The sequence below is a fragment of the Mus caroli genome, unplaced genomic scaffold, assembly GCF_978045245.1.
Source record: "Mus caroli unplaced genomic scaffold, Mus_caroli_1 scaffold_7, whole genome shotgun sequence".
Lineage (NCBI taxonomy): Eukaryota > Metazoa > Chordata > Mammalia > Rodentia > Muridae > Mus > Mus caroli.
Window position 1 is genome coordinate 58,090,347 of NW_028227262.1, and position 26,436 is coordinate 58,116,782.

At 50.1% G+C, this 26,436-nt stretch overlaps 1 protein-coding gene across 15 annotated transcripts in view; it reads left to right on the forward strand.

Moving 5' to 3' along the window:
• The window catches only part of Iqsec1 (IQ motif and Sec7 domain ArfGEF 1), a 322,487-nt gene that overhangs the window by 254,651 nt on the left and 41,400 nt on the right, over positions 1 to 26,436 (forward strand). The window contains exon 1 of one of the 15 annotated variants that reach the window (XM_021164329.3): positions 11,242 to 11,581. The exons of 13 other annotated variants lie outside the window; for them this stretch is intronic. In XM_021164329.3, the coding sequence (XP_021019988.2) occupies positions 11,517 to 11,581 (65 nt within the window). In that variant the 5' untranslated portion in view covers positions 11,242 to 11,516. Of the gene's footprint in view, positions 1 to 11,241; positions 11,582 to 26,436 lie in introns of those variants that run through there. One more of the 15 variants, XM_029478929.2, reaches the window with a different exon arrangement.

Below are 26,436 nucleotides of genomic sequence, written 5' to 3' on the forward strand. Positions count from 1 at the left end.
TAGCCTGGGCAAAATTAGTATGAAAAAGAGCTTAAGACAGAAGTTTGAGTATCACTTGCCTATATTGAAAAAAATTAAAAATGTAAGAGTACTTGATAGGGAAAGGACAGCTGAAAGTTGTTTCAATGTGGGACCAACAGGAATGGTGGAAATCGCAGCCAGATAGATAGTGCTCAGCCACTCACAGGGCATTGACTCTGTACCAGGTTCTCATGGACCAGAGTAATCCAGGGTCTGTGATGAAGCCCCAAGTGCAGCTCAGCCACGCCAGGCCATTTTGACTCAGAGCCACCCCCGGTGGCAGCTGCTGGCCTGGAGTCTCAGCATCTCTTTCTGTGTAGGAGATTCTGCAGGCCACCTGAGATCAGATGCAGACACTAGGAAGGGTGAGAGCAGGTCTGAAGTCTGACATCCCAGGCCTCTATCCTTGTGGTGAGCTCCAGGTTCTGATGAGGCTGCCACCTCGTGGTCAGTGGTTGGAGGTTACTGTCCAGAGTTGGTTCCTGGTTCTTCTGGGCCTGAGTCTTGAGCATGAAGAAGACATGGAGAATTCCAGATAGCACCTTAGTAGTTCCCCTCAAATATAAAGAGCAGCTCTGCATGAGAACCTTTTACTCAAGCCTTGTGTCTCTCACTTATGTAATGTTTATTTATATGGTTAAGTACTCAAAATATACCAGAGGACACTGGGGGTTGTCCCCTCCCCTTCTCCCTCCACGCTGGGGACTATAGCAACACTTGTAGTTTCCAGTTGCCTGGCCCTTTCTTCTAAACTTTGCTTGTCATGGCTCAACTTCTCATGTCTTATTCAACCTTCAAGTTTATACAAGCAAGTATATATAAACATTATTCCCCTCATCTTTATTTTGCCTTGCTGGAGTTGGGCCCAGGGCTTCACCCATGCTAAGCAAGTACTCTGCTGCTGAGCCTCAGCCCCCCACTTCTCCACATGGACTGTGAGGATGAGATCAGACAGCGTCTGACACCTTGTACAGCCTGCTGTTTCTCACTTGGCCCTAGGACATAGACATCATTATCTTCTATGTGGAGAGGGCTTGAAGTTCAGAGAGGACCTTAATTTGCCCAAGTTGCACAGCTAGAAAATGGCAGAGCCAGAAATCAAAGGCAGAGCTGGCAGGTGCCGGATGCCTCTCTGGCTGTATCCTCTACAGCCTCACTCGGGAGTAGCTCTCAGACTGGCTGTGTGGCTTTGTTTGTTCCCTTACTGTGCTGACTCCCACTCTGCTTTTCTGTGGTTGAAACTCACCTGAAACGAATCTGTTGTAGCCAAAAAAGAAAGAACCCTGGCTTTGAGCCCCAGCACACACACAAGGCAGGCTCAGGGGCTGGAGGTAGGGACACTGCTTGTTTTGCCTTTCTTCATCTCCTGTCTTGGTCTTCCCACCATTTTCCAAAAGAGCTTTGTCCTGCAGCAGAGCTTTGGTCCCAGTGTCCCACATACACAAGCCCTGCTTGCTGCTCTAGAACCTGTGTGCCCTGTCCAGCGCTGCTTGGATCAGCTGTGTGACCCTGGGCAAGGGAATTAACCTGTCTACCGCCACTGCCTGCTGAATGGGATATGGTCAAGATTAGGTGCAGTCACATTTAGATACCTTAGCTTTGTCTTTTTGTTTGTTTGTTTCCTTTGTTTGTTGTTGCTTTTGCAGAACACAGTCCCCCCAACACACACAGTTAAGTGTCTTGCCCTTCAGTTTCCTATTGGCTTTGTTTACATTTATATATCTTTATATATTTATATTGTATTATATATTTATACAATTTATATAAATATATAATACATAACATATTTATTATTCTTTTAGTCATAAGTTGAGATGCTGCAGAGACATACTTAGCCCATGCCTTCTAGGCACTATAAGCCCTTTAGAAAGAGGGCAGCTCCTTCAAAGGGGCCCCAAGCTGATGCCACTGCCACTGAGCCTATCCCATCCCCCATGCCTCCTGTGGCCACTCTTGCTTGTTCAGACATTAATTGGTTAGCCTGCAGCCATAAAAGCTCCAGGCAGTTCCAGCCCTGCCACGGAGGTACTTGTGGCTCTTAGGTTATTGGGTACTACTTGTACTGTGTGACCTTGGGTCTTTTTCGGGTGTTTTGCACTGTCTGAGCCTCAGTCCATCCAGTATTAGGAGAGTCAGAGTTACCCTGGTCTCCTGGGGGAGTACTCACCTGAGAAGGCATGCCCAGGATGGTCGTGCTGGCTCTGCTTGTTCATTTCTCATCCTGTGTGTGGAAGGTGGATGGTCACTCCTAGAGGCTCAGCCGCACACAGGGGCACCCCAGGAACAACAGTGTATAGCTGATTGGCCACAAAAAGAGAAAATGCAAGTAATGGAAAGTAGCCATTGTCCATGGTCTATGGGATGTGTGGGTGGCAGGCTACTTAGCCAGGATGGCTCAGTTGTTAAGCTCCTCTTAGTGTCCTCAAAGCATGGAATGGTGTGGGAGTCAGGAAGACAACCCAGCAAGCCCAGCCCCTCTCCTGACTGTATGGTGTACTCAGTGTGAATTACTAGTAACCAGGGAAATAGTCTCTGAGGTGACACAGCTGGTGGCTGGTACGCTGAGCAAACACTATATGCTGGAAAGTATAAATTGCCTATCCAGCACACCAGGGGCCCAGCCCTTGATGTCTTTGCTGTTAAACATAAATTACAGTTGACTATGAAAATTGGTAGAGACCAGAAGGGCGTGTGGGTTGTGACACTTGGAAGATGCTGGCCACAGGATCTGAGAGGCCCCTTAGCGTATTCTGGGTAGCTCTCTCACTAGCCCAAGGCCCATATGCTTGCAAGGCTCTGAGATTTCTCCTAAGCCAGCAGTAGGCCTATGGTTAAATTCTAGCTCTGCCAGACTAGTTTGAAGCAATTAATTTGGTTTCCTAAGTGTCAGTTTCTCCATAAACTGAAGAGAGGATGCTGAGAGAGTTTCAGGGACAGCATTAGGTCAAACTAGTACTGCCTAGGGCACCAGTACTTCTGGGGCCCTGACTGCTACTTCTATGCTTGGCCTGCAGTGGGCAGCAGGGGGCTGGGGCACAACCCAATTCCTCCCTAAAGTGGATATAGGAAGGGGAGACCTCCCTTGCCCAGCCCCTGTCAGCCTCCTCACTTGCCTTGGACAACCCTTTGTCTTTGACCATATTTGACCGTACCAATTCTTAAAGCACGTGGTGTGTGCTCAGATTAACAGAGCAGAGTGCTGACAGTGTAAAATTCAGGACACAGGTGAACTTCCAGGTGGACTACCGACTCCATACCAGGGGACACCTGAAGGAGTCACTCTCCTTCCACGCCCCTCACAACGCTTCTGGCTGCTTTGAGACCAAGAAAGAGACAGGCCTTTCTTCCAAGAAAGGTTTAGTTACCTTTCTTGATTATATGCATAGTAGCATTGCTCTATGCTCTGCAGCTAAGGCTATCAAAGCATGCACATGAGCATGCAGCCCCAACCTGTGCCACATCCTCCTCACTAGGTGTGACCACTGTCCAAGGTGCATACCCAAGCATGCACACACCTCCTCCTTTCTGTTTTCTTTCTGCCATGCAGTATATGGAACATCCAGCCTTGTGCATGCTAAGCTAATGCTACACCTCCAAGCCACACCTCCAACACTCCTTTCTCTCGACGTAGCGTTCTTCTGCTTCCTCTTCATTTAGCAAGGTTTCTCAAAGGTCAACCCCTAACAGGTGTAGAGAGCATCTTTCTTTTCGAATGGTTGATGAGCAGCCTTCCGTCAGCTGGAGTCTCTCCCCTTGCCCATCTCCAGCCTATACAAGATGGAGCAGGCTTCTGCAGCAGTGTCTGTTCCCGTTGGTTTTGTAACATGTGAACATGCACTTCGTGCCGAGGGCTGCTTGAGGGGAGCTGTTAAACTGGCTTTCGACAAAGATGATCCTTGTGGTAGCTGGGCAGCTGCAGTGTGACTGTAAGGAACATTCACCTGGGGATGGGCTGCATCCTGCTGCTGCCTGACACCCAGCATGCATGTGTCATTCACCTTACTGGCTTAAGGTGGGCTCCATCACTTACAAGTGTCTTTCTTAGGGAAAAACTCACCTTCTGGGTGCCAAAGCCTCTGTGATCAAACAGGAAAACAAGCCCCATGTTGTAGAATTGCCTTCAGGAATATGTGAACTCAAAGAGCTGGCTGACACCAAAACCTCCACTCCTCTCACCCAGGCAAGCCTACACCTCCTGAGGGCAGGCCTGTATCTGCATCCTGAGAGGCCTAGGATGGGCCTGCCTTGCAACAGGTGGAGATAATGCTGGAGATAAAGTTTCAGGTTCACATCAAATGTGCCTCCACCTTTCCAGGATCCCGCCTCAGTCATTCACAGCCAGTGGGCTGGGGTCACACTGGTCGAAGTCTTCTTCCCCACTGGGACAAAAGAAGGTGTTGTTTAAATCAATTATATAGAGAAGATTGCAGGAGAAATGTTAACCCACTTAAGAGTGGCTGGTGTCTCAGGAGCCCTTAATGGCATCTATTTGCCAGGCAGGCGCCCCAGCCCTTGTTATAAAGGAACACATCTATTCATTAAGCTGAGGCCGCCAGGCCCAGGCCTGGCACCACCCAGCCAGCTGCTCTTGGCCGTGAATTCAGTGCTTAGGAATAAACGGGCCTGTTCTGCAGTGGGAAAATCAAGTGGAATGGTCTGCAGGAGGGCAAACTCTTGCAGCATTCCAGATAGGTTTTTCTAGATTCCCTGTATTTCTCTGCCTGCTTTAATAGGCAGGCAAGCCCTTGTTTAGGTAGAGCTGGATGGAAAGAAATCCATGCCAACCGTGACCATGGTTTCAGTGTATTTTGTCTTCAACCAGCAGGCTTCCTTTCATGTTGGGCCCTCCCAGTACACTACACACAGGACCAGCAGTTTTTGCTTCACCTGGCTTTTCTAGAATCTTCAGAGTATAGAAGGGTGAAGGAATCTCTCAACAATGTTTATTGGTCACCTACTATAGCCCAGGAACAGAGGTGAGCCAACGGCTTCAGAATATCACTCTGGTGGAAGTGACCACCAGTACACAAGTGCTAAGCAAGGTGATGATGGACCAGGGTGAACTCATTCCTTCATTCTTCTGTTTTTGACATAGGATCATGTTCATGGCCCTACGCCTGTAGTAATCTTTCTTTTTCTAGTAATTTTCCTCTGTCTTATGAACCTTAATGCTGAAGTAGTGGAGGTCCCCTGGCAGTTTGAGCATATGAGCATATGAGCATATGGGTGCTGTCTTTGAGATCTCCTTTTCAATCATCTCCCACCCAAGCCGAACTCATCCTTGGTCCCAGCTCCTTGGAAATGCTCACCCTTAGGTCCTCTGAGTGTTGGCTTGACCTGAGGACCCACATATTAAAGAGGACATGGAGAGGTACTAGCAGCTGAGACGTGAAGGAAAAGGTAAGGGTGACCTCGGGTGGGACTCCAACTGAGTTCCCAGGATGGCCTGGCAGGGCTGGCTAACAGGTGCCCCTGTTCTTCTCTGTCTGCCCTCTATGATGGGCTGAAGCAGTGTAATGAAGAAAAGGGAGCAGACTACATATGGGCAAAGCACCCAGGCATGGAGGGTGGGGGGTTGCAACTTTGGGTTTTTATTGAGACGCTGAGGTGCAGGTTGTCATGCTACAGAGGAGGAGGCTGACACTGATTAGGGATTGTCCATGACCACAGTGCAGGGACAAAATGGGAGTCTGACCTATCTCTATATGATAATCAACCAGAGGGAGGCAGCCCCCTGAAAGAGCTTCCAGGGCCTAGCTATGAAGGCTCAATAGAACATTTAGCAAGCACAGACTTGGGACACCAGCCCTGGGTTCAAATTCTTCACTCACTTTTGCTCTTAACTCTGCCAAGTCCAGATCTCTTTCTTCTGGATCATGGTACATGTAGTCCAGGGCCTGCATCTAATTGGTACCTGGAGTCTAGCTTCATGGTTAAGATCATGACTGGGAGTCAAGAGGAGAGGTGGGGAGGAAGGAAAGAGATTGGACAACCTCTCCAAGATCCAAGAGCACACACTAAACTATTGGTGCTTTGGACCATACCAAAGCTATTAGACACCAAGCTATGAGCATCCCCACCATGGGAAGAAAGGGTGCTTATTCACTTAGCATGCTGGCTGCTTTTGAGTGGGAAGAGGTAGGGGTGGAGGAGGGAAGGAACTTTCAGGCTCCAGGGGGCACCCTTGTCTTGGCCCTGGCTATGTGTAGTAGGGTCACTACTACACTTCACAGATACCTTTGTGCTGAAAATGCTATGGGCATGAGGAACATGGGGGGCTGGGAGGGGTGCCTGAGATCATCCCATACCTTCCCTGAAGACCTGATGTAGCTTCCTTCAACCTCTCCCTCAGGAGAAATAGGCTAGGACTAGGAGCTAAAGTGAGGAGTACTCTTGCTTGTTTGCTGAGGTTATGGGTGCTAGAATTGAAATATGTGAGGCACTGTGTGTGTGTGTGTGTGTGTGTCGTGGACAGCTGGTGGCTGACAGAGGTAGCGGATGGCTGCATTTCCTCCTCAAGCTGTTGGGCCCTTCATCCAGCAGGAAGACTGGCCTTGAGCCATTTCCTTTGCCCTTGGACAAAGACTGATAGTTCATATGACTGTACTTTGGAAGCCACAAGCCCATCCCCTGGGTTCCAGGACATCAGGCCCAGTTCATCTGGATAGGACAGCAGGTTGCAGAGCAAGAGCCTCTGAGGTTCCTCTTATTCTCAAGTTCATCCAGGCCCCATATGTAGGTTTCGTCTGTGAAAACTAACTCAAATTCTGAAATGGGAAGTTGGCCCCTGTTAGAAAGACCTTGGTTTACCTGCTAGTGTTTCTGTCCTGGGGGACACATGGCCTGCCTCCCTAAGAGGTCACACCCTTAGACCTCTGGGTCTATTTCTGTTGTCTGTCTCCCTAGTTTGGGTGATTTGTATTTGTTTGATTTTGAAGCAGGGTCTCATTTCATGGCCCAGGCTGGTCTCAGATTCAAAGGTGCAGGCAATCTTCCTGCATCAACCTTCCAAGGAGCTGGGACCATAGCTGTAGTGATACAGCCTGGCTCTGTGTACCATCTTCACTGCAGCCAAGTCACATGCCTAAGTGCCACTCCATGCTGAGTTAGAATGGAGGATTTTAAAGCCATCCACTCTGGGTTATCTGCCCTACTGTCCAGGTCCCTGACTGCTACCAAGGCAATGTGCCTATGTCACTGACAGTGTGTCTAGTACATGCCCACACAGTCCTGGGTGCCCTACAGCAGTCCATTTGTACCTGTTTCCCTGCTCATACATGAGGGTTTGGGCTCAGGGAAGGCCACTCAGCTTCCCCTTCCTCACAGAGCCTGCCTGTGATAGGAAGTTTCCAGCTGAGTGGTCAGTCACACGTTAATGATTAGCAGGCAGGAAGTGGGCAGCTTGAGTCTATGAAGACGTTCCAGGTGATCTTCCTGGACACCTGCAAGATACAGCCAGGTCAGAGCCTCACTGCAGTCCTAGAGATTACTCAAGTGCCAGCTAGAATTGGACCCTCTGTGAGCCAGCTCTGGTGGGCTTGAAGACCTTCCTTGAGGTCACTAAGCATTATTCCAGTCCTTTGCAGATTGAGTTTTTGCAGTGCTAGGGTTTTACAGAGTAATAAACATGATTTAAACTTTCAAAATTTAAAACTAGGCTGGAGAGATGGCTCGATGTTAAGAGCCTGTCTGTTCTTTCACAGGACCTGAGTTCATTTCCCAGCATGCATGTCAGGTGGTATGTAGCTTACCTGCAATGTTAGCTTCAGGGGGTCCAGTGCCCTCTCCTGGTTTCTACATATACCTGCACTCATATGTACATATTTCCACAAGACAGACAGACAGACAGACAGACAGACAGACAGACACCTAAAAAAATAACAATAAATATTAATGTTTTTTAAAACTACCAGAGCTCAGACAGTGTAAGTCTCTTCCTCTTCCCCACCGCCGTCCCAGTCAGGCTTCTGGTGCAGAGGACCAGAATTTTCTGGGATCCCCAGGTTCCCTTCCCATGGCAAATTCTTCCTTGCGTCTCTTGTAAACAACGATCTGGGAGGGCTGTGGTGTGGCTCAGTGGCAGAGTGCTTTCCCAGCACATCCCAAGCCCTGCTTAGCCAAAAGCAAGCACAATCTCAGTGTCATGTGACTTTGGTGCTGTGGCAGCTTGTTCCATGTCCCATCTGACTAAACACAGCATGTTTTATAGCCTTCATCCTTTAATGCTCCATGTATCTTCTAATGTTCCTGTCACTGCCATCTCTGACAGAGCATTGCAATGTTATGGCCACTGTCTGTTTAGTGTGGGCTTCCACAGATGGGTCAAGCAGCATTGCAGGATCCATTTCTGAGAATAAGGATTAGGCTCTCACGTGCATAGACTACCTGATCTAGCCTGTTGATTTCCTTGCATCCTCCACCACAGTGTTTGCATTCTACTTTGGCAGTTCCTGCCCAGGTACTAGGTATGGTTGGGTGGGTGGGTGGCTGGACAGATTTTACTAAGTGACTAGGGCCACTGTGAGTCTCCTGGGAGACTTGAGATCCTTTTGGGAAGGACTGGATAACTTTACAGAAGACATGTCCCCTTTGAAACTCTTTAGCTAATTAGTACAAGACAATGACTCCCTTATAACAAAACTTTATTAAGACAAAGACAAGACAGCATGCTGAATCTAGGTCTCAGGCAAACCTTTTGATATATGTAGCTGCTAGGTACCTTGGCAACCAGGTTCCCCTGAGTAGGCACAGGGATGCTTCAGGAAGGATAGGGCCAGCCCTTCCTCTCATCCATAACATAGTTTACTCACATAAGGAGGGGGCTCAGTAGAGTAACTGGGGTCAAAGAGGGAGGGGATAGTCTGATGGCTGTCTGGGAGAAAGGACATGAAATTTGAACCCCAAAGTCTCAGCCATGAGCCAGGAAGAACAAGGGTTAGGACTGAGTAAAGCTTAGCAGTAAGAAGCTTACGATTGCTTACTGTTGGCAAGGCGGGCAGGAGGGGGGAATGAGGCAGTGCTGGAGAGGTGGCCTATAGCCAGGCCACATGAGCCTCAGCCAGCTGTGCAGAGGAGCTGGGCTTCACCCTGACAGCTTGGGATGTCACATGTCTGGCCAAGGAGAGCAGAGAGGCTGTCAGAAGCCAAGAGGATGGTAATATGTCGGGATTATGGAATGTAAAACAGGCCAAAGCAATCAGCTCAGGACTAAAACCCAGGCCCAAACTATGGGACTAAATATTTTTATGACTTTGTTGCTTCCTGCATCCCTTAGAGAAGCTCCGACTTATTTCTCAAGACCTAACCCAAAATGTCCCATCATTATGCTCTTTCTAGGGGCAGTAACACCATGTTAGGGGATACTTGTTACCACAGTGTCTCCTTATGTACTCTTCATGTACTTATGTACTCTTTGTGTACTCCTTCATGAGGACAGAGTACATGCTTCCTAATGCTGGGTAAATTAAGCAGTATATCGAATAAGCTGGGGTAGAGATGTCTGATGAGCTAACACTCTGAGGAAACTGAGACCTTGGGGGCTAATAAATTTGCCTAAATGACAGAAGTAAGGACTGATTCTGTCTGGGCTAGTCATTTCTGCAGAAAAGTTGGCATTCCCTGTGTCTCCCAGCCAAGGCTTTCCTCCCTCCCAGTCACTATCATTTGTGTGTGTGTGTGTGTGTGTGTGTGTGTGTGAGAGAGAGAGAGAGAGAGAGAGAGAGAGAGAGAGAGAGTTAGTTCAAGAAGATGAAGTCAGAAGATAGAGTTTAGTTTCCAAGGAGTCACCCCACCACCATACCACATGCTCACAGGAAAGCACACCCCATCTAAATCCCAGCCTGGTTGGCTGCTTGCCCTGGCCCTTTGAGAAGTGCCTGGAATTCCTGGTGGATATGAATGGAGAGGCTGAAGCATGCTTCCACGAAGTTCCTGAAGCTGGGATCCTCTTGATTCTATTTAGTATCACCTTATTATTAGAGGGGAGTTTGGATAGAGTTGGGAGTTTTCTTCTGGCCTCTCCACATGTAGCTACTACAGCCTGGTCTCCTGACACCTTCCAACTTTACCCTAGCTAAGCAAATGCCAGCTGTGGCCACCATGTGCATGGGAACCTTCCAAAGTGAATGAGAAATGGTATTACTTCACATGTTCATTCCTAGGGGCCCCTGGGGCCAGGCATCCTTCAGGGTCATCCACTGGCCACTGGATATATATTCTTTGTAGAAATGTCATTCTCATCCTTTGCCTTTTGCTGAAAATCAGCCTTCTAACTGATGAGCAAGAGTTCTTTATGGGAGACAGTCCCTAGAGTATTGTCAGATCTGATATGCAAGTATTTCTTCCCACTCTGGAGTCTCTGGGTTTTTGTTGTTTGTTTGTTTGTTTGTTTGTTTGCTGTTTGTGTTTTGGATCTAGGTCTCACAGCATAGCCCAGGCTGGTCTTGAACTCAGGTTCCTCTTGACTCAGTCCCCTAGGATCTGGTATTACACAGACTTGTGTCACCATGAACAGCCTGTGTATTTTTAACATTGATGGGTACAAGATGCCCCCATGTTAGTGACTCCCACAATTTCCCTGCTCCCTCAGGAAATGGTCTTGCAGGTGGGGTGTTCAGGCTGGATGTCTTCTGTATATGTGCATTCCACCAGTGTGGGCACTGGGCACATCGCCTGCCTTATGTGTTATAAGCAAGTTAAACACACAAGAGTTCAGCAAGCTGTGAGAGCTTGGAGAGGGTGAGGAGAAGGCAAAGAAGGGCCCTCAGCTTCAGTCTCCTCATCAGTGAATGAGGCCCGAAGTAAAACTTTATAGTGTTGCCCACTGGCCCCATTACCAGTAAAGTACTCTACGATGCTGATCATTATTACTTCTAGCACGTCCCTGGCCATAAAGGGTGTGTGAATATGTTTCGAAAGAACCAACTCTTTTTCCTCCAGATTTGGGATAGGGGCGCCAGAGCCCTGGAACTTGTTGCTCCGCTATTTGGGGATGCAAAGTTGTGTACACTGAAGCCAGTCGGAATTGGCGCACGTTGAGGTTTTCAGCGCATTCTACCTGTTGCGCTTACAAGTGGGGAAGACACCCAGTACAGCAACCAATACAGCAAGCCTGGGATTCTGGGATTCTGATGTTATGGGAACAAGAGCAGAATCTGCGCTTCTCCCGGAACTCACGGCTCTGGCCACGCCTCCACAAGAGCCCCACCTCCGCCCCTGCGGCCCCGCCCCCTCCCGGCCACATTCCTCAGGCCGGACTTGAGCTACGCCTGGCAGGCGGCGGCGGAAGGGTCGCACCGTGCTGGTGATTGGACTCGCAGGCCTAGGACTGAGTGAACCTGCAGGCGCAGGGCAGGAGGGACCGGCGAAGGCGCGTGGCGGGCGGAAGGGCTTTCCGGGATCGGCCCCAGGGTCCGGCGGCCGCGGGGGGAGTCGCGGGCGCGCGGCTCGGCCTGGGTCCCCGTGCGCCGGCCCGGGCCGTTCCTGTGGCGGTCGTCATGTGGTGCCTGCACTGCAACTCAGAGAGGACCCAGTCCTTGCTGGAGCTGGAGCTTGACAGCGGGTAAGGCCTGGCGAGGGCGGAGGCCAGCGGGAGGAGGTGGGCCCCAGCCACGGTGGGCTTGCCAGCGGTGGGGATCTTGCAAGTGGGTGCCAGAAGGGGGCTGCGGGGATGGGTGTAACTGTTGGGGCAGGGCGCCTACCCTGCCTGCCAGAAGCGGGACTCTGTTAGTGAGGACGTGTAAGGAGAAAAGTGGGTTGTAGGCACAGGAGTTCTGTCCTGTGGAATGAGTGGGAAACTAGAATCGGTGTATATGTAAAGGGCAAGACAGCAAATGGCCAGGAGTCTGTGTCAGGGAGGCTACCCAGTTCTGCCTGTGTCTTCTGTCTGATTTTGGTGCACAGACTGCTTAGGGGCCTCTCCTACAAGTCTGTTGGAAACCTTGGGCTTGTCTGCGTTTATATATCTACTCTGTCAGGGAGACTCCAGCAAGAAGTGTTCTAGGTGAGTGTGGTGTGTGTGTGTGTGTGTGTGTATTAGATACCACACACCTGGAAGGCCACCTAGGAGTTTCGGGTACCTGGAGTTTGTGTGGCTGCTGTTTTTGACCAAATACAGATGTGAATGGGCTGCTGGCTGGGAGGGTGGTGGTGTTTACATGCTGGAATAAAGCTTGTGCCTGTCCAGGAAGGAGTCTGCTGGCTCAGAGAAGTCGGCCAGTCTTGATTTTAGGGGCCTATGGAAGGCTGTCTGAGTACCCTAGGCCTGGGTTTATGGTGAGAGGGAGACTGTGTGTGTATGTGCTAGGAATATTGATTTCCTCTTGCTCGGCAGCACAGCTGCCCCTGAGCTGTCTGCAGCCCCCTTCTTGAGCAGGGGTGTGAGGCTGAGAGGATTTGTTGACAAGTAGACTGGGCCTCTCTGGGGGAAGCCCACCTAGAGCCTTTTGATTTTATTTAAAAGTTTCCCCAAAGCCTGCCTAGCAGTTGCAATGAAACATGAGTGTATTTTGCAGTACCTCACGGCTTGAGTTCTGGGCCTGAAGCTTATGTGGACTGTGAGGAGGGGGCCCATTTCCTAAACCCAGTACTGCAAACATGTGAGGCCAAAGCCAGGCAAGATGCAGCTGCAGGACCATCTGTGTTGAATTGCAGGCTTCGCTTGGAATTGGGGTTCACCATCAGATCCCACGGGTGCTCAACACCTTCCACACTTCCTCAGCTGTCCCATCCAGTGTTTTGCGCTCCTGTCCTGTGGTACGAACATCCTCAAATTGCAAGAGAGCAAAGAGTCTCATTAGTGCTAAGGTTCTGAGGTTTATTGAGTGCCTGGTGTATGTATACTAGTCTCAATCCTAGAGACCAGGGAGGGGCCCAGCAGTGAACGTAGCTGTGTTTTTAGTTTCCATGCAGCCAGCAGTCTAGGGGTGACCATGGTCACAGCATGACCATGAGAAATGGGTCAGCAGCTTCTGACTACACCTCTTCTCCCCTGGAGCTGAAGGGGACAAGGGTTTTTTTTTTTTTTCTTTCTTTCTTTCTCTCCATTAGAACTTCCAAGTGTTGCCACTTTAGCTAACATGTTCATGGATGCCTCCATTGTATTTCTGTCCCTCTTCCAGCTGCAGGGATTCCTGCCTAGACCCTGGCTCTGGGTTGCCGCTTGACAGCTGCTCTGTAGCCACAGTGCTGCCAGGTATCCTGGAGACCAAGGAGCCCTACTCAGGTGCAGCCCATCAGCCACAGAGCAAATGGGCACCACCACCACCATCACCCCTCCCACCCTCCCATCCTCCCAGCCACACACACACACACAATGTGGTTTCTAAGGAAGCCTGAAAAGGGCTGGAGAGACTAGAGGATGCTGCAGAGGCTGAGCTATGTGCTCCTTTGAATACAGCCTTTTTGGGACTTTATTGCATCTTGCCTAAAGTCCTTTCACTTGCTCCCTAAACTCAGATAGGAGCCAGCATGCTCCAGAGACTTAACCCAGTCTCTGTCACCACAGAGCCACTACTCTGCTTGCAAAGGCACCTTGAATAGCATGGGCCACCTGATGCTTCAGTGTTTTTCCACATCACAGCAACAACCAACACAGAATTGTTTACCTTTTCTTTTCTAAAAGAACACAAGCCAAAACAGATCCCAGTGGCCGTAGCTGGACCACAGCAGCCTAAGAAGCTCAGGCCCAGATGTTGGGATGGAGGCTAGGCCTCTGGAGGCCCCTGCCAGGACTTCAGGTTTTTGTTCAAGGAAGTCGGACTATGAACTAGTTGTGCTAATATTTACACAGCTTTGGCTTAAAACACAGACAAGACTGACAGCTGCATGGTTGAATAGTTTGATGACTGGGCAGATGGGTGTTTGTGGAGGGGATTGGACAGGCCCTCAGGGTGTGTGTGTGTGTGTGTGTGTGTGTGTGTGTGTATGTGTACATACACATGTATAAAGCCACATTTACCTGGCTATATTCTGCAGATGTGGAATCATGGATTGCTAGAGTATTAGGAATTCAGAGCAGCTCAGAAAATCAGGAAGATGGCTCCAGGAGACAAATTCTTTCAAATCACAGCTCACTTTTGAGTTAATTCAAGTTACTGCAGCCCTCTGGGCCTCAGTTTCCCCTTTAATGATAGGGCATGACAGTAGTGCCTGGCAGGGGCTTTGTGGGTGTGGGTGGCCTTCCATGGCTGGCTAGCCCTGGAGCCTCCATTCTGCTGTCCAGTTTGTCCAAGTCAGCACTGTGCACTTCCCAGCTGCCAGTGACCCGCTGTGTTTTCTTCCTTCCTCTTTTGTAAATTTCCTTTGAATGATGATGACGTGTGAAATATCCACCCAGTAAGCACAGAGGCAAGGCAACCACCAAGCTCTAGTGGGCTGGGACTATGCCATGGCTGGAGGCCTGGGAGAGGTGTGTTTGTCTGGGGAAAGGAGGCTCAAGGCTGTTGAGTGAGATTTACCCTGAGTCCTCAAAAGCAGATCCTAATGACTTTAAAGGCCATTAAGGCTCTTCAAGAATTAATTGCTGTGGCCTTAGAGGATCTGGCTGATCCACTGCAGGAGCTGCTGCAGAGAGAAAATTGATGGCAATTATGGGGAAAATATGGCATGGTGCCAGCTGGGCCAGTCCCAACTCTGGCTTCGATAGTGGTACCTTTATTGAGTGATCCACAGCACCTGGCCCTGTTATCAGACTGACCACTGCATCCAGGAATACTGGTGTGAACAGGGATAGCATGCTCTCCCGACCTGGAAGAGGTTGACCCAAGATGGACTCAGCCACAGGCTTGCCTGTCTGTGTTCTTTCATTCCCATGACATTAACTGAGGAACCATGGTTACTCAGTATGTCACTTTAGCCCTTCTGGTTGAGCAGTATTGGGTATGTTGCTTCCCCTCTCTGAGCCTTGATTGTCTCACCCATGAAATGAGACTACAACTGTGAGTGGGGGTGGGGTGGGGTGAGCCGCTCTGCCCACAGAAGCCCACTGAGTGGTTGCGACAGTCACTGTCCAGCTTTTCCCTTCCACACAGCAAGACTGCTGGATTAAAATGATCCCTACCATCTTCTCGTCTTCTAAGTTGAAGGCTGGTTTGGGGACCCTGCATGGGAACACTCTCTGAGGCCACTTGCTTAGAGTTTGTGCCATTTGAACGTGGCCACAGCTTCTCTGCTCATCATGGAAGTGGCTTCCTTCACATTTTATTCTCTTGGTGCAAGGTCTCTCCACACAGTGATAGCTCAGTTTGAACTGAAGGCACTCTGTAGAGCTTTCATGAGCCTCTGCAGACAAAGCCAGGAGTCTCACTGGATTTCCTTTTCCTTTCTGTTCAAAGGTCAGCCCAGTAATAGCCACAGAGCTGTGCATAGCAGCAGTGGTGGTGATGGTGGTGTGTGTGTGTGTGTGTGTGTGTGTGTGTGTGTGGTATTTTCAATTAGGAGTACAGGCTTCTATCCCTTATTTCAGATATAAGGAGGAAGCCATACAGAATCGCCAGCCAGGGAGGGCTGAGCTGGGATTTGCACCCTGACTGCCTGGCTTCAGGGCCTGTGTGCTCCACAGCCAGAATCTATTTCCTCTGGGGTAACTCATGTCTGGCAAAATGGCACTAGTGTAAATAGATCTGGTATCCCCTGGTGTCTAGATTTCCAAAATCTTCCCAAGTGCCCCAGCCTGTACTCTGGTCAGTGACAGTGTACCGGGTTCTCCTGGAGTCTCTTTCCCCATAGACCACAAGAATCACTTCTCTGGAGTCTACCAGGGATATGTGGGTAGCACTTTGTTCTTTAAAAAACAAAATCAAAACTTTAATCTTGTGTGCAGCCCCAGCTCTAGCTATATATGGTCGGGGGTGCCAGGGACAAAAGCTGACTGTCCTGATTGACGGAGGGACTGATGCCGGCTTCCACATGGTGAGGAAAGCCGTGGCTTCTGACATGAAAGGACAGATGGCTGTGGGCTGTGGGCGGTGAACTTAATCCCCGGGAGGGGACGAGGATGGTTAATAAACTGGAATATTTGGAAGAGGCCCCAGCTGGGAGCAGCCTCTCGTGCACACAAACAGAAAGGGTTTCCCCAAATTGCCTGCTGCCCAGGCTGGGTTGGATTCTGTCCGCAACCTGAATCCATTCTCCCAGGGACCCTCTTTAAAAGAAGTACCTGGTACTTCTGTTTCTCTTTTGACTGGAAGCTGGGTGGTGTGAACACTCAGATGCAGGCAGAACATGTGGACCAGAGCTCATGGTCCCACTAAGCCTTTACTAGGCAGTGATTATAATGGTCATTTATTCTAATGGGTTTTGTTATTGTTGTTTGTGTGTTTATTAATAGGCTTTGAAGGGCCACCTCTCCCTCAAGAGGAGGCCACCTAGAAAGGCCTAGCCCTCACTGGCTGTTGATTTCCCCCTTTGGCTTTCTGTTTCCATTTCTGTGAAGATCCTTGTGGTCACCTGTAGATGAGGATGTTCAGCCTATTGGTTGGGAGCAGACTTGTTATGTTACTAGACCACCCACCTGTGCCCTATAGTCTCAACTCTGCTCTCTGGTGTCTCTGTGACTTAATCACATCTTGTACCTCAGTTTCCCCATTTATAAAATGTAGACGATGGCAGGTAGCTGTGGGGACAGAAGACACCAGTTCACATGCCAGTGTGTAGAGGTGCACAGAAACTAGTGCTGACAGGTGGTGGCACTGATATCCAGGCTGGTGTGGCTCCCCAATACTAGGACAGGACCGTGTTGCTTATTCAGGGAAAATGTCTTGCTGGACAGGAGTGGTTAATTTCACTTCCTGGCCACAGAGAAAACTAGTTTTAAAAGAGGGAGGGATGCAGACATAGCAGTGAGGGGGCCAAGAACTGTTGTGCATTTGACAGGGCTGAGCAAAAATAGGGCAGACCAGAAGGAAGTGATGATGGTCCACAGGCTCTTGTGCTTGTAGTGCTGTTAATAGCTGCTAAAAAGCACACAGAGATGAGAGGAATTGCCTTGCCTATGGATTGGAAGGTGTACCCAGCAAGATGACTTGCCATTCATCTAGGGTGGAGAGGGAGGCATGGCCTGCATGCTCTATGAGGCAGAATCCGAAAGCCAGAGATACTGAGCACTGCATACCTTGAGGAGAGTTCCCAGCCCTGAGGCAGATTTAGTAGATAGAGCTTTGGGGCCTTGGGTTCAGTGGGTGACCTGTGTTGGATGGAGCTTTGGGCCACACTGGTGGTTCTGGTCCTGTCTGTTCTGGCACTTGAGGACCAGGGCTCAGGGCTTAGCTTCAATCCTAGAGGGGGAGATGTGAGAGGGTCTCCCTTAGCCACCCCTACCACCACCCTAGATTGGAAGTGATGTCAGCAGCTAGGGGATGACAACAAGAGCTGGAGGAACCTGGCCAGAGTCCCAGATCTACCCAGTTTTAGATGTGCTGCTGGGGCAAGTGGTCACCGTGCTGAGCCGCCGCCGCCACCTTATCTGTCACTGGGGCTGTGCAGGCAGAGGCAACACGGGTATCGCACACAACAGGTGCCCAGTCTGTGACAACAGGAAAGAAGAGGGTACTGAGTTTAGGCAAACCCCAACTGCTTTTAAGTGAGTGTGATGTTAGCTCAGGCTTGTGACTAGGATGTGTCCAGGCAATAGAATAAGAACAACAGAAACTGCACTCCGGAGCCTTTGAATCACACACACACACACACACACACACACACACACACACACACAGGAACTGCCCGTGAACACTATGGAATTGCTGCCATCATTCTAATTTACAGGCAAGGAAACTGAGGCTGGATGGAAGAACTGAGTTTTGCTGTATATAGGCAAGGGTTTCTGGTTGAAGGAGAGAACCTCTGGCACTATGAGGATATGACATGCAGGCTTAGAACCCTGGGTGAAGATGGTCAGAAGGGTATAAGTGGCAACTATGGAGAGACCAGAGCCTACAGGACCCTTCTGGACTTACCTAGTCCCCCACTGACAGTGCAGGACTCCTGAGTGTCCCCATGGAATGGGTGCTAGGGTGCACTGCCACTCTGCAGAGGATGGAAGAGCTTTGGATACCTAGTGGTCTTGCCTTTCTGGACCCATTTGCCAGCTGCAAGAAGTTGTTTGTTGTTTCTCAACATTGTCCTATGGGTTTCAAGACGGAATAGGGTCAACTCTACTCACCACAACGAGAGGGAAGGCTGACTCAGTCCAGGCAGGTAGTGGGAGTTCAGTGCCAGCTATACATTCTGTGGTTCCTGCTAAAATGCTTGAGTCCAGTCATCACACTGGGTCATGGTATAATTTCCCAGTGGGTCTCCAAGAGTGAGTCCTGGTGGAATTGGGAATGGGGAATGGGTCTTTGCTGAAGGAAGCAGGCTATGTAGCCACACTGGCTTGCTGAGAGCCACTCTGGGCCTTACTGTGCCGTCAGGGCTTAAGTATATGTACTTTTGAGTTCTGTTTTGAAGCAAAATGCACCCAGAGGGCAAGAGTCCTTATATAAATAGCAAATCCTTTAACTTAGCTTTTTTTATAGGAAATTTTTCTTTTAAAAAAAGATTTATTTTTATGTGTATATAAGTGTTTGCCTGCATGTACCTATATGCAGTATATGCGTATCAAGTACCCAAGGAGGCCAGAAAAGGGCATTGGTTTTCTTAGAACTGGTTTTGTAAGTTTCAATGTGGGTGCTAGAAGTCAAACTCATTTCTTCTGTAGGAACAGCAAGTATTAACTGCTGAGCCATATCTCCAAGCCCATTACAGAAAATTTCAAGTGCCCACAGAAGTAGAGAATTAGTGAATCCCATGAGTAGCTCATTTTATTACTATCTACTATTTTCAAGCAAATCCCTCTGATTTTGAATCTGGGACCTGTCTCATGGTCACCCTTATCCTGGCCTTGGAGATATGCTGTCCCTGGGGTGGGTGCTTTATACAGCCCCTGGCTATGCTGGCTATTCTAAGAATTTTGGGCTTGGGCTGGCTCCCAGTTAGTGATACACTGATACCTGACCCATTTGGGATGCCTGATGTTTGGAAGAGGCTGTGCTGGAGCTCACTCATCAGTTGTGTATAAGACTAGTTTCTCTGTCACCTTAGGACCTCTGAGAGTGAAGCCATAGAAATGGGCTCTTGGCCTCTCCCATGAGATCTGTTCACTCTGGTTCTCAGATGAGTGTAGCATGCTGTGAGTCAGGCTGTGACTTTTGCCTCTCTCCCCTTGTTTTCTTTAGCTTAGCCCACTGTTTCCTTTGACATGCTGCCATTCAGTGTCAGAGTCCTTAGCTCAGCCCCTTTCTCCTTTCTCCACAGTTTCTTGTTCCACTTCATCCCAGGCCCAACTTCAGTAGCTAACACCACACTTCTCCCTGGAGAATTTTTCTGTCCCTTTTCCAACTTTACTGCTCCTCACTGTCTGAGTTTGTCCCACTAAGGCTCCCTTGACACCTTCCTTGACCTGCACTTTTGGGAGTTGGCTAGCTCTCAGTGCTGTGTTTGGAGCCTAAGATATAGTAATGGGTCCCTAATAATGAGACTGACACATAGTAGGTATGCAGATGTTAGTTGTTGTCATTATTATGAATGTCTTATGACTAACCTTGATGCCTACCGCAGTTCTTGGCACATAAGAGACAGGACTCAATCAAGTTTGGTTAGAAAAGACCCAAATTGCCTCTGTCTCTGTCTCAGTACAGAGAGCATTCTTAGGTCAGACTTCCACCTCCATCCTGGGTGTGGATGCTGCTGCTTCCACAGGGTGATCCCCCTCCTTGGCCCTCCGCCTGTTCATCACCTCTCACCTATTGCCAGGGTGTGATGCAAGGACAAGACTCCTAGAAGCGCCTACTGGCCTTCAGGCCCCAGTTAAGGATTGTGGGTGTGTCATCTTTAAGCCCTGTGTGGTCATTCCCACGTTGTTTTGTTTTGTTTTGTTTTGTTTTGTTTTGGAGATAGGGTCTTATTGCATAGCTCTGGCTGTCCTGGAGCTCACTTTGTTGAACAGGCTGGCCTTGCAGTCACCGCCGTGTGTACAGTCCACCTGCCTCTGCCTCCTAAGTGCTGGAATTAAAGGCATGTGCCACTGCACATGACTGGCATTCCGACTTTATGACTGAGAAGTACAGGCCCACAGAGACCCCAGTCTGTGGTCATAATCCCTGTCTGAAGAGTATGCAGTCACTGGGAGAGGGCCTTGTGTACCAGTGATGTGGAGAGTCATGGGCGATGTCCTGGACTTGCAGTCACGTGAGGATCTCAGGGGACTGAAAATACAGTATAAGTTTCTGCTGGCTGCTCTGCCCTGAGTGGCATGCAGTAGTGGGCTGGCCCCAGAGGGACTCAGGTGACTTAGGCAGGGAACAAGAGGCAGCCTCATCCTGAGGTGGTCTACATCCCAGTTGACACAGTCTCCCTTTCTTCTGCAAAGCCTGTGGCCTTGGTTAAGTTTTTACTTCTCTGTGTCATGGTTTCTTCCTCCACGAAATGGGAAGAAAGACAACCAACATGTTTTTAGAAGTTTACCATTTCCAGTATCCAGGTGCTCCTCCTTGTAGGTGCTGGTGGTCACTGTGTGTCAGTTCTAAGCTAACTATGGTGGACTGCCCATGTGTCAGGTGGGGCAGGAGTCGTTTACTGAGCTTTCTGCCCACTTCTGCCATCTATTTGTGTACCCCTGGCGGCAGGGTAGGCTAAGAGGCTGCCTGTCACACAGGCCTCTTTCTCCCTGGCACAGCCCATACTCCCCAGGGCTGCCTGCCCAGCCTGTGCCTCCCCCCAGCCTTCCTGGGGTGTCCCTGGACCCAGCCTGGCCCTGTCTGCTGGAGCCTACCACAGAGAGCTGCTTTATTTAAGTCCATTTTGCGCGTATGGAAATAACTAGAGGACTCTGTATTTAATTTGGCTCAGCCGGGAAGATTTTTTGGCTCTGTGTGTGTATGTGTATTCTGAAAAATCTTTCCGAGCAAGCCCCAGGGTCGGAAGCTTCTGGTCATCTTTGTGCATTCAAAACCAACAAGAGCCGCCCTGCTAGCTGGGGTAAGTTGGCAGAGGGCGGACTGCAGGGAGTGGTCCATGAAAGCAAGAAGAGAGGAAGAGGGGGAAAGCTAGATAAGAACATAGAAGCAACTATGGGGAACTTTGCTCCTGGACCCAGCAGGGAGTGATTTGGAGTGAACAGAGCCTTCCCAGCTCTCCAAGATGTGTCTGGCTCCAGAGGCATCAAGGGTGCAGCTGGGCGGCGGCATGGGAGCATTTGTCGTGTCCCCTTTCTCTCCTGGACAAGTGGAACAGAGCCCTAGGATTGAACCCTTGTCTAGTCAGTGGCATAGGGCTGGATAGCCCAGTGTGTGAACTATTGCTGGCAAGGCTTGTCTTTGCTTGACTGCATGATCCCAGTAGTTAGGGGCACTAGTCAACGTGAGCACAGAGAGGTGTGGTCACTTGCCTCAGGTCATGCAGCACTTCACCAGCTCAGCCCTGGGTACCTCTTGATCCATGAGATATCATCCTAAACCAGGGCTGACATTCTCAGTGGGCAGGGCAAGACACCCTGATGGTTTGAAGTAAATACTGCCATCTGGTGACTTCTTACATTCTGTCCTGACAGAGGCATGGTGGCTCTCATGACCTACTATGAGTGGACTGTGGTCAGTATAATGAGTCTGTGGACTTTGTGGAGTCTGATGAGAACCCACCGAGAGCAAGGCCTTAGCTCCCCACTGTTCCTGTAGAGCCATTCCCTGGTGACTCTGCCTTCTAAATGAGGCTTCTTGGGAACGAGGAGTGGGCCTTGAATTTCAGCCATATACAGATCTCCTCAACAGACAGGAAGGGCATGTGTGAGAGGAGTTGAAGGCTGTGTAAGTGATGAGATCGGTGGGCACGGGGCAGAGTCTAAGTATAAGCGCTCTAGAGCTTGCTGTGGTTTCCACCCCTGGGTTGTAGGCCCAGGTGGCTGGGTTCTTAGCCGTTGTCCCCTCTCAGAAGTCAGAGTTGTATCCAATCTCTGGATGTTAAAGTAGTGCCAACTTACTCTTTGTTTTCCTTTGTTTATTTGGTTCACCCATTGGTTGATTGGTTGGTTGGTTTTGAGACAAGAGCTCACTGTTTTTGCCGAGGCTGGCCTTGAACTTGTGGTCCTTCTGCTTCAGACTCCCAAGTGCTGAGAGATAGGCATTGTAGCACCATGCCTAGTTTATTCTAATTTTTAAGACAAAACATTGTGGGGAACCACACATCATACTGCCAATCTGTGCTGGAATAAGAGCCCTGTGCTCTCAGAGCCTTCCTATGAGCAGGGACTGCCCAGCCTTCTAGCCAGGTGGATTGATATTACCCTTATCCTTGCCTTGGTCTAGAATCTCTGGAAAGGCTGCCCACAGTGGGTCATTAATATAAGCTTTCCTGAGTTTAGACCTGTTTGGAACTCTTGTCTTGGGATGTGGGGCAGCATCCTCAGGCATGATGGGGTGTTCTGCAGAATGATAGTGGTGACTGTGTGAATGACACCTTGCCAGACTGAGGTCTGGCTGGGCTTGATTGCAGGGTGTTTGCTTCTGCCCCCCACCCCCACCCCCAGAGCCTCCTGTCCCCTTTGCCAGCTGGCTTTCTTCCCAAGTGAGGGTGTGGGTTGCCAGCCTGTGTCAGGCAGGAACTCTGCTCCTACTGCCTTTGTGTGTCCTGCCAAGGCATAACTTCTAGAGGCATCCTGGGTTTGTGAGAAGTGGCCCTGAAGCTGATCCCAGTGTGTCCCAAAGGGTGCTTCTGCATTGTCCTCCATACCTGGTGAGTTGAGCCCCAGGAACTATGCTATGATGTGATGAGTTTATGCCTATGTGGAGTCTATGTCATTTCCACACATAGGCTTGCAAGCCTCCCTCTTACAGGCCTCTCACCCATGAGAGACAGTAGGTGGTGGAGGGAGACAGCACCAGACCATATCCTTGTCCTTTCTGACCTCTGTGTGACTTTGACCCTGCCTGTTCACTGGACTCTGGGTCAAAAGACCTGGTCCCACTTATTCAAGTCCTTCACTATCAGCATCATTTATCTATTTCACCTGCTGTGCCCAGCCCTATTTGGGTACTGGGGTTGTCTTGGGAGCAGATGGATACCTCTGCCCTCTAATGATGCTCTCCTGGGGAGAGATCAAGCATGGTAACTGTAGGTGTTACTTTTCTCACTCCTGTGTGCTGCTGATAGGGCGCTCATGGCTAGGCTCCCAAGACACCTGCATTGTTCACATGGGTGCCAGGCCTTCCCTCTTCCTGGGTTAGGGACTGTTTGTGCATAGCCAGACCCTTGTGTTCCTTTTGATGGGGTTGTAGATGGTTTCAATGTCTGGGACTGGCTCAAAGCCCAGGTTGATCCTCAGAGCTCTATGGGAGCAAGCCACTCAATCAGAGCCAGGGGACAGTCCACTCTGCCTCACTGTCCCACCCCATGTACCCACCACTCCTGTCTACAGTGGGAGGGAGGCTGGCTCAGAGGCCGGAAGGATGACCAGCCTTCTAGAACATGTTGTTGACAGGACAGGACACTATGAGAGCCTAGCTGCGGGGTCTGGGTCAAGGGACACGGAGCCCTTTCTTCCTTCCCTGTGGTGATGGACTGATGAACAGACAGTGAGGTCAGCTGCCCAGGTCACGGAGGAAACAGTTCCTGCTTAGCCTGCCCTCTGGGCTCCCAGACACTCTCACCATCTCCTCTGTATTGTTACAGAGGGACAGCATTGCCCCACATGAGGAAGGGAAACTGAGGCTCAGAAAAAGCTAGTATTCAATCCTGGATATACAACTCCAACCCAGAACACAGTGGACAAAGGAACAGTTGTCAGGAGGGCAGTTTCCATGCTGAACTGGGTGGGGCACATGGGCAGGCTGCTAGCCATGCCTCCTGTTAGTCTGGGGCAACCCCAAACTGACATCTATGTCTGCACACCAGAATGGCCCCCAAATGGCTCAAGAAGCCCCCAGATCCTGACCTCTGCTCCTCCTGCCGCCTGCTGCCTGCCTGGCTCTGGGCAGCAGCTGACAAGTTGGGGAAATGCTGAGTGTTAGTTCGGTAAGCAGAGCTCTAAAAATAGCCACTGCTCTGAAAAGCCCATTGTTTGGAGACCCATATTTTTCTACATATATAAAGGTGGCTTCTGGCAGTCTGGTGTGAGCAGTCAGAGAATGCCACAGGCTGTGGGCTGGCGCAGGGCTGCAGTGTATCTGTCTCCAGCTGGGACCAGTAGCAAGTCAGTAAGGCTGTGAAACTGGAGATAGGCCAGCATCCTCATGAAGGTGGTGGTTGGGTTGTGTTAGAATAATCCCAAGGTTTCCCAAGTGCACAGGATGCCTTTGACCACAGAAGCCATGAGTCCTAGACCCCACTCTGTATCACAAGCATGGGCCAAAGTGATCCTGAGCTGCCCAGTGCAGGGTTCAGGCTGTGGATTGTTGTGGTATGGAGAAGTGGGCAGCTGACAGACCTAAGGGAGCCCAGCCCTGCTCAGAGCCATGCTTCTGGCAGCTCCTCCTAACACTCTGTTCCTGCCTCTGTCCCCTGTGCCGATGTCAGAACCACTGCCCTGCCAGATGTCCGATACCTAGACTCCCACCCAATCTTTCATTTTCTTTCTTAGCCACAGTCTCCCACATATACCTCCAACCCCCATTTCTCCTCCTCACCCTACCAGGGCAAGCAGCTGCCATTCAGAGTATATAAAAAGGTTCCTGGGTAGGAGCTGGATTGTAGATGAATAGCCAGGACTTAGTGGGATTCAACTGAGCTTGGTGGTCCTTTGGGTCCTGGGGAGATGGGGCAAGAAGCATGACTAGATCTTGTGAGCCTTCTGGGTCATAGTGATGACATGATTTCCCAGACCTGGGTGGGAGGTGAGGTGCCATGAGGTTGCAGATATGCTTTGATTATATCACTGCTGTTATAGGAAGGGGTCAGATAATAGGAGGCTCTGAAGGACCTTCGGGAGAGGCTATGTGAAAAGGCCAAAGGGCAGTGTCTCTGGTTGGTGGCAGGGAGGCCAGCCAAGTGCTCAGAACTGGCTCTGCTTTAAGAGTGCCAACAGATGGGCAAGGGAAAATGTGTGTAAGAGAATGGCCCAAGAGGATAAGCTGCCCTCCTGCAGGTGGGAGGAGTAGAATATAGCTCCACCTCCTGCCTCTGAGGGCTCCTGCCTTCCTGCCTTGCTGCCTTGCTGGGTTGTTGGGTCTTCTGTGTCCTCATTAGTGCAAACTTGGGAACAGGATAAAAGCAGAAATCTGATGCTACCTGATGCACCACTCCACCTCCATCTAGCCCTGCTGGGGAAGTTTCTGCACTGTTAGAAGTGCTTGTTATCAACTTTCAATTTGAGAGCTATGCTCCTGGTTACGCAGCTGGAGCCCTGGTGATTAGTTGAATGTTTGTTAGGGCCCATGTGCCCCATGAAGACTTTGGCCTCAAGTCTTTAATTTTATTCTGTGTTCCCAATAGCCCTTACCACCACCACAACCCCTACATTCCAGACGTGGCTGCATCTAGAACTTTGAGCACAGGGCTCATACTCTAATCTCTTGTAGACTTTCTGGATGTTTGGTCTCTTGCCTCGATCCTCCTGGATGTGTCAACACCCTGCCTTTGTGCCCTCCACCCTCTACTCATTCCAGCTCTTCTGGATCAGACTTAGAGGACCCCTCCTTCCTCTCTAGGAGGGACTCTCTCTGGTCTTTAAGACTTCTCCATCACCAGCAGTGCATAGTCCTGTCCAGGAACCATTTACCAACGGAGCAGAGGGCCTGTCAAGAAATGGCTTCCCCCACCTTTTTCTTTTTCCTTACCCAATTCCTTGTGCCTTTGCACTCTGCTCCTGGGGCCAAATCAGCCTGTGAAAGGACTAAGGGCTGCCATGACTAATGTCCTGACTCATCTGAAGCCTCTGTGAGCCACCGAATGGAGGGCCAGCGTGTCCCAGTGGTTAGCCTGAGCTGGCTCTGGCCTACCCAGGGAGTAGGCTGGACCAGAGCCACTCAGGAAGCTAATCAATGTTTCCAACCCTGTGAGCGCCTACCCCTCTCCAGCAAACCCTCCAAATCGATGCCTCCCTTCTGCTCCTGCCACTTGTCACATAGACCCTGCCCCCTTGGCTCCAGGACTGCCTCACTGAGATCTAAGGTGATAGAGCCTCCCCTCTAGAGCTGTGCCAGCCCTACCCATGCTTAGAGGACACAGTCCTCTCACTTCCTTCCCAGGCTCTGCCCTGGTCTGTGTTAACAAGCTCACCTAACCAATCTGAGGCTTTGTTGGAGCACATGGGACTCCAGGAAGAGACCAAAATTGTCCCCTGTCCTTGATCAACCTCAAGGTTGATCCTCAAGCTGCCACCCAAGCAGCTAAGAGCCATACAGAAGCTTAAGACTGGTCAGCCTGACCTACTCCATCCTTATATTTTGGAAA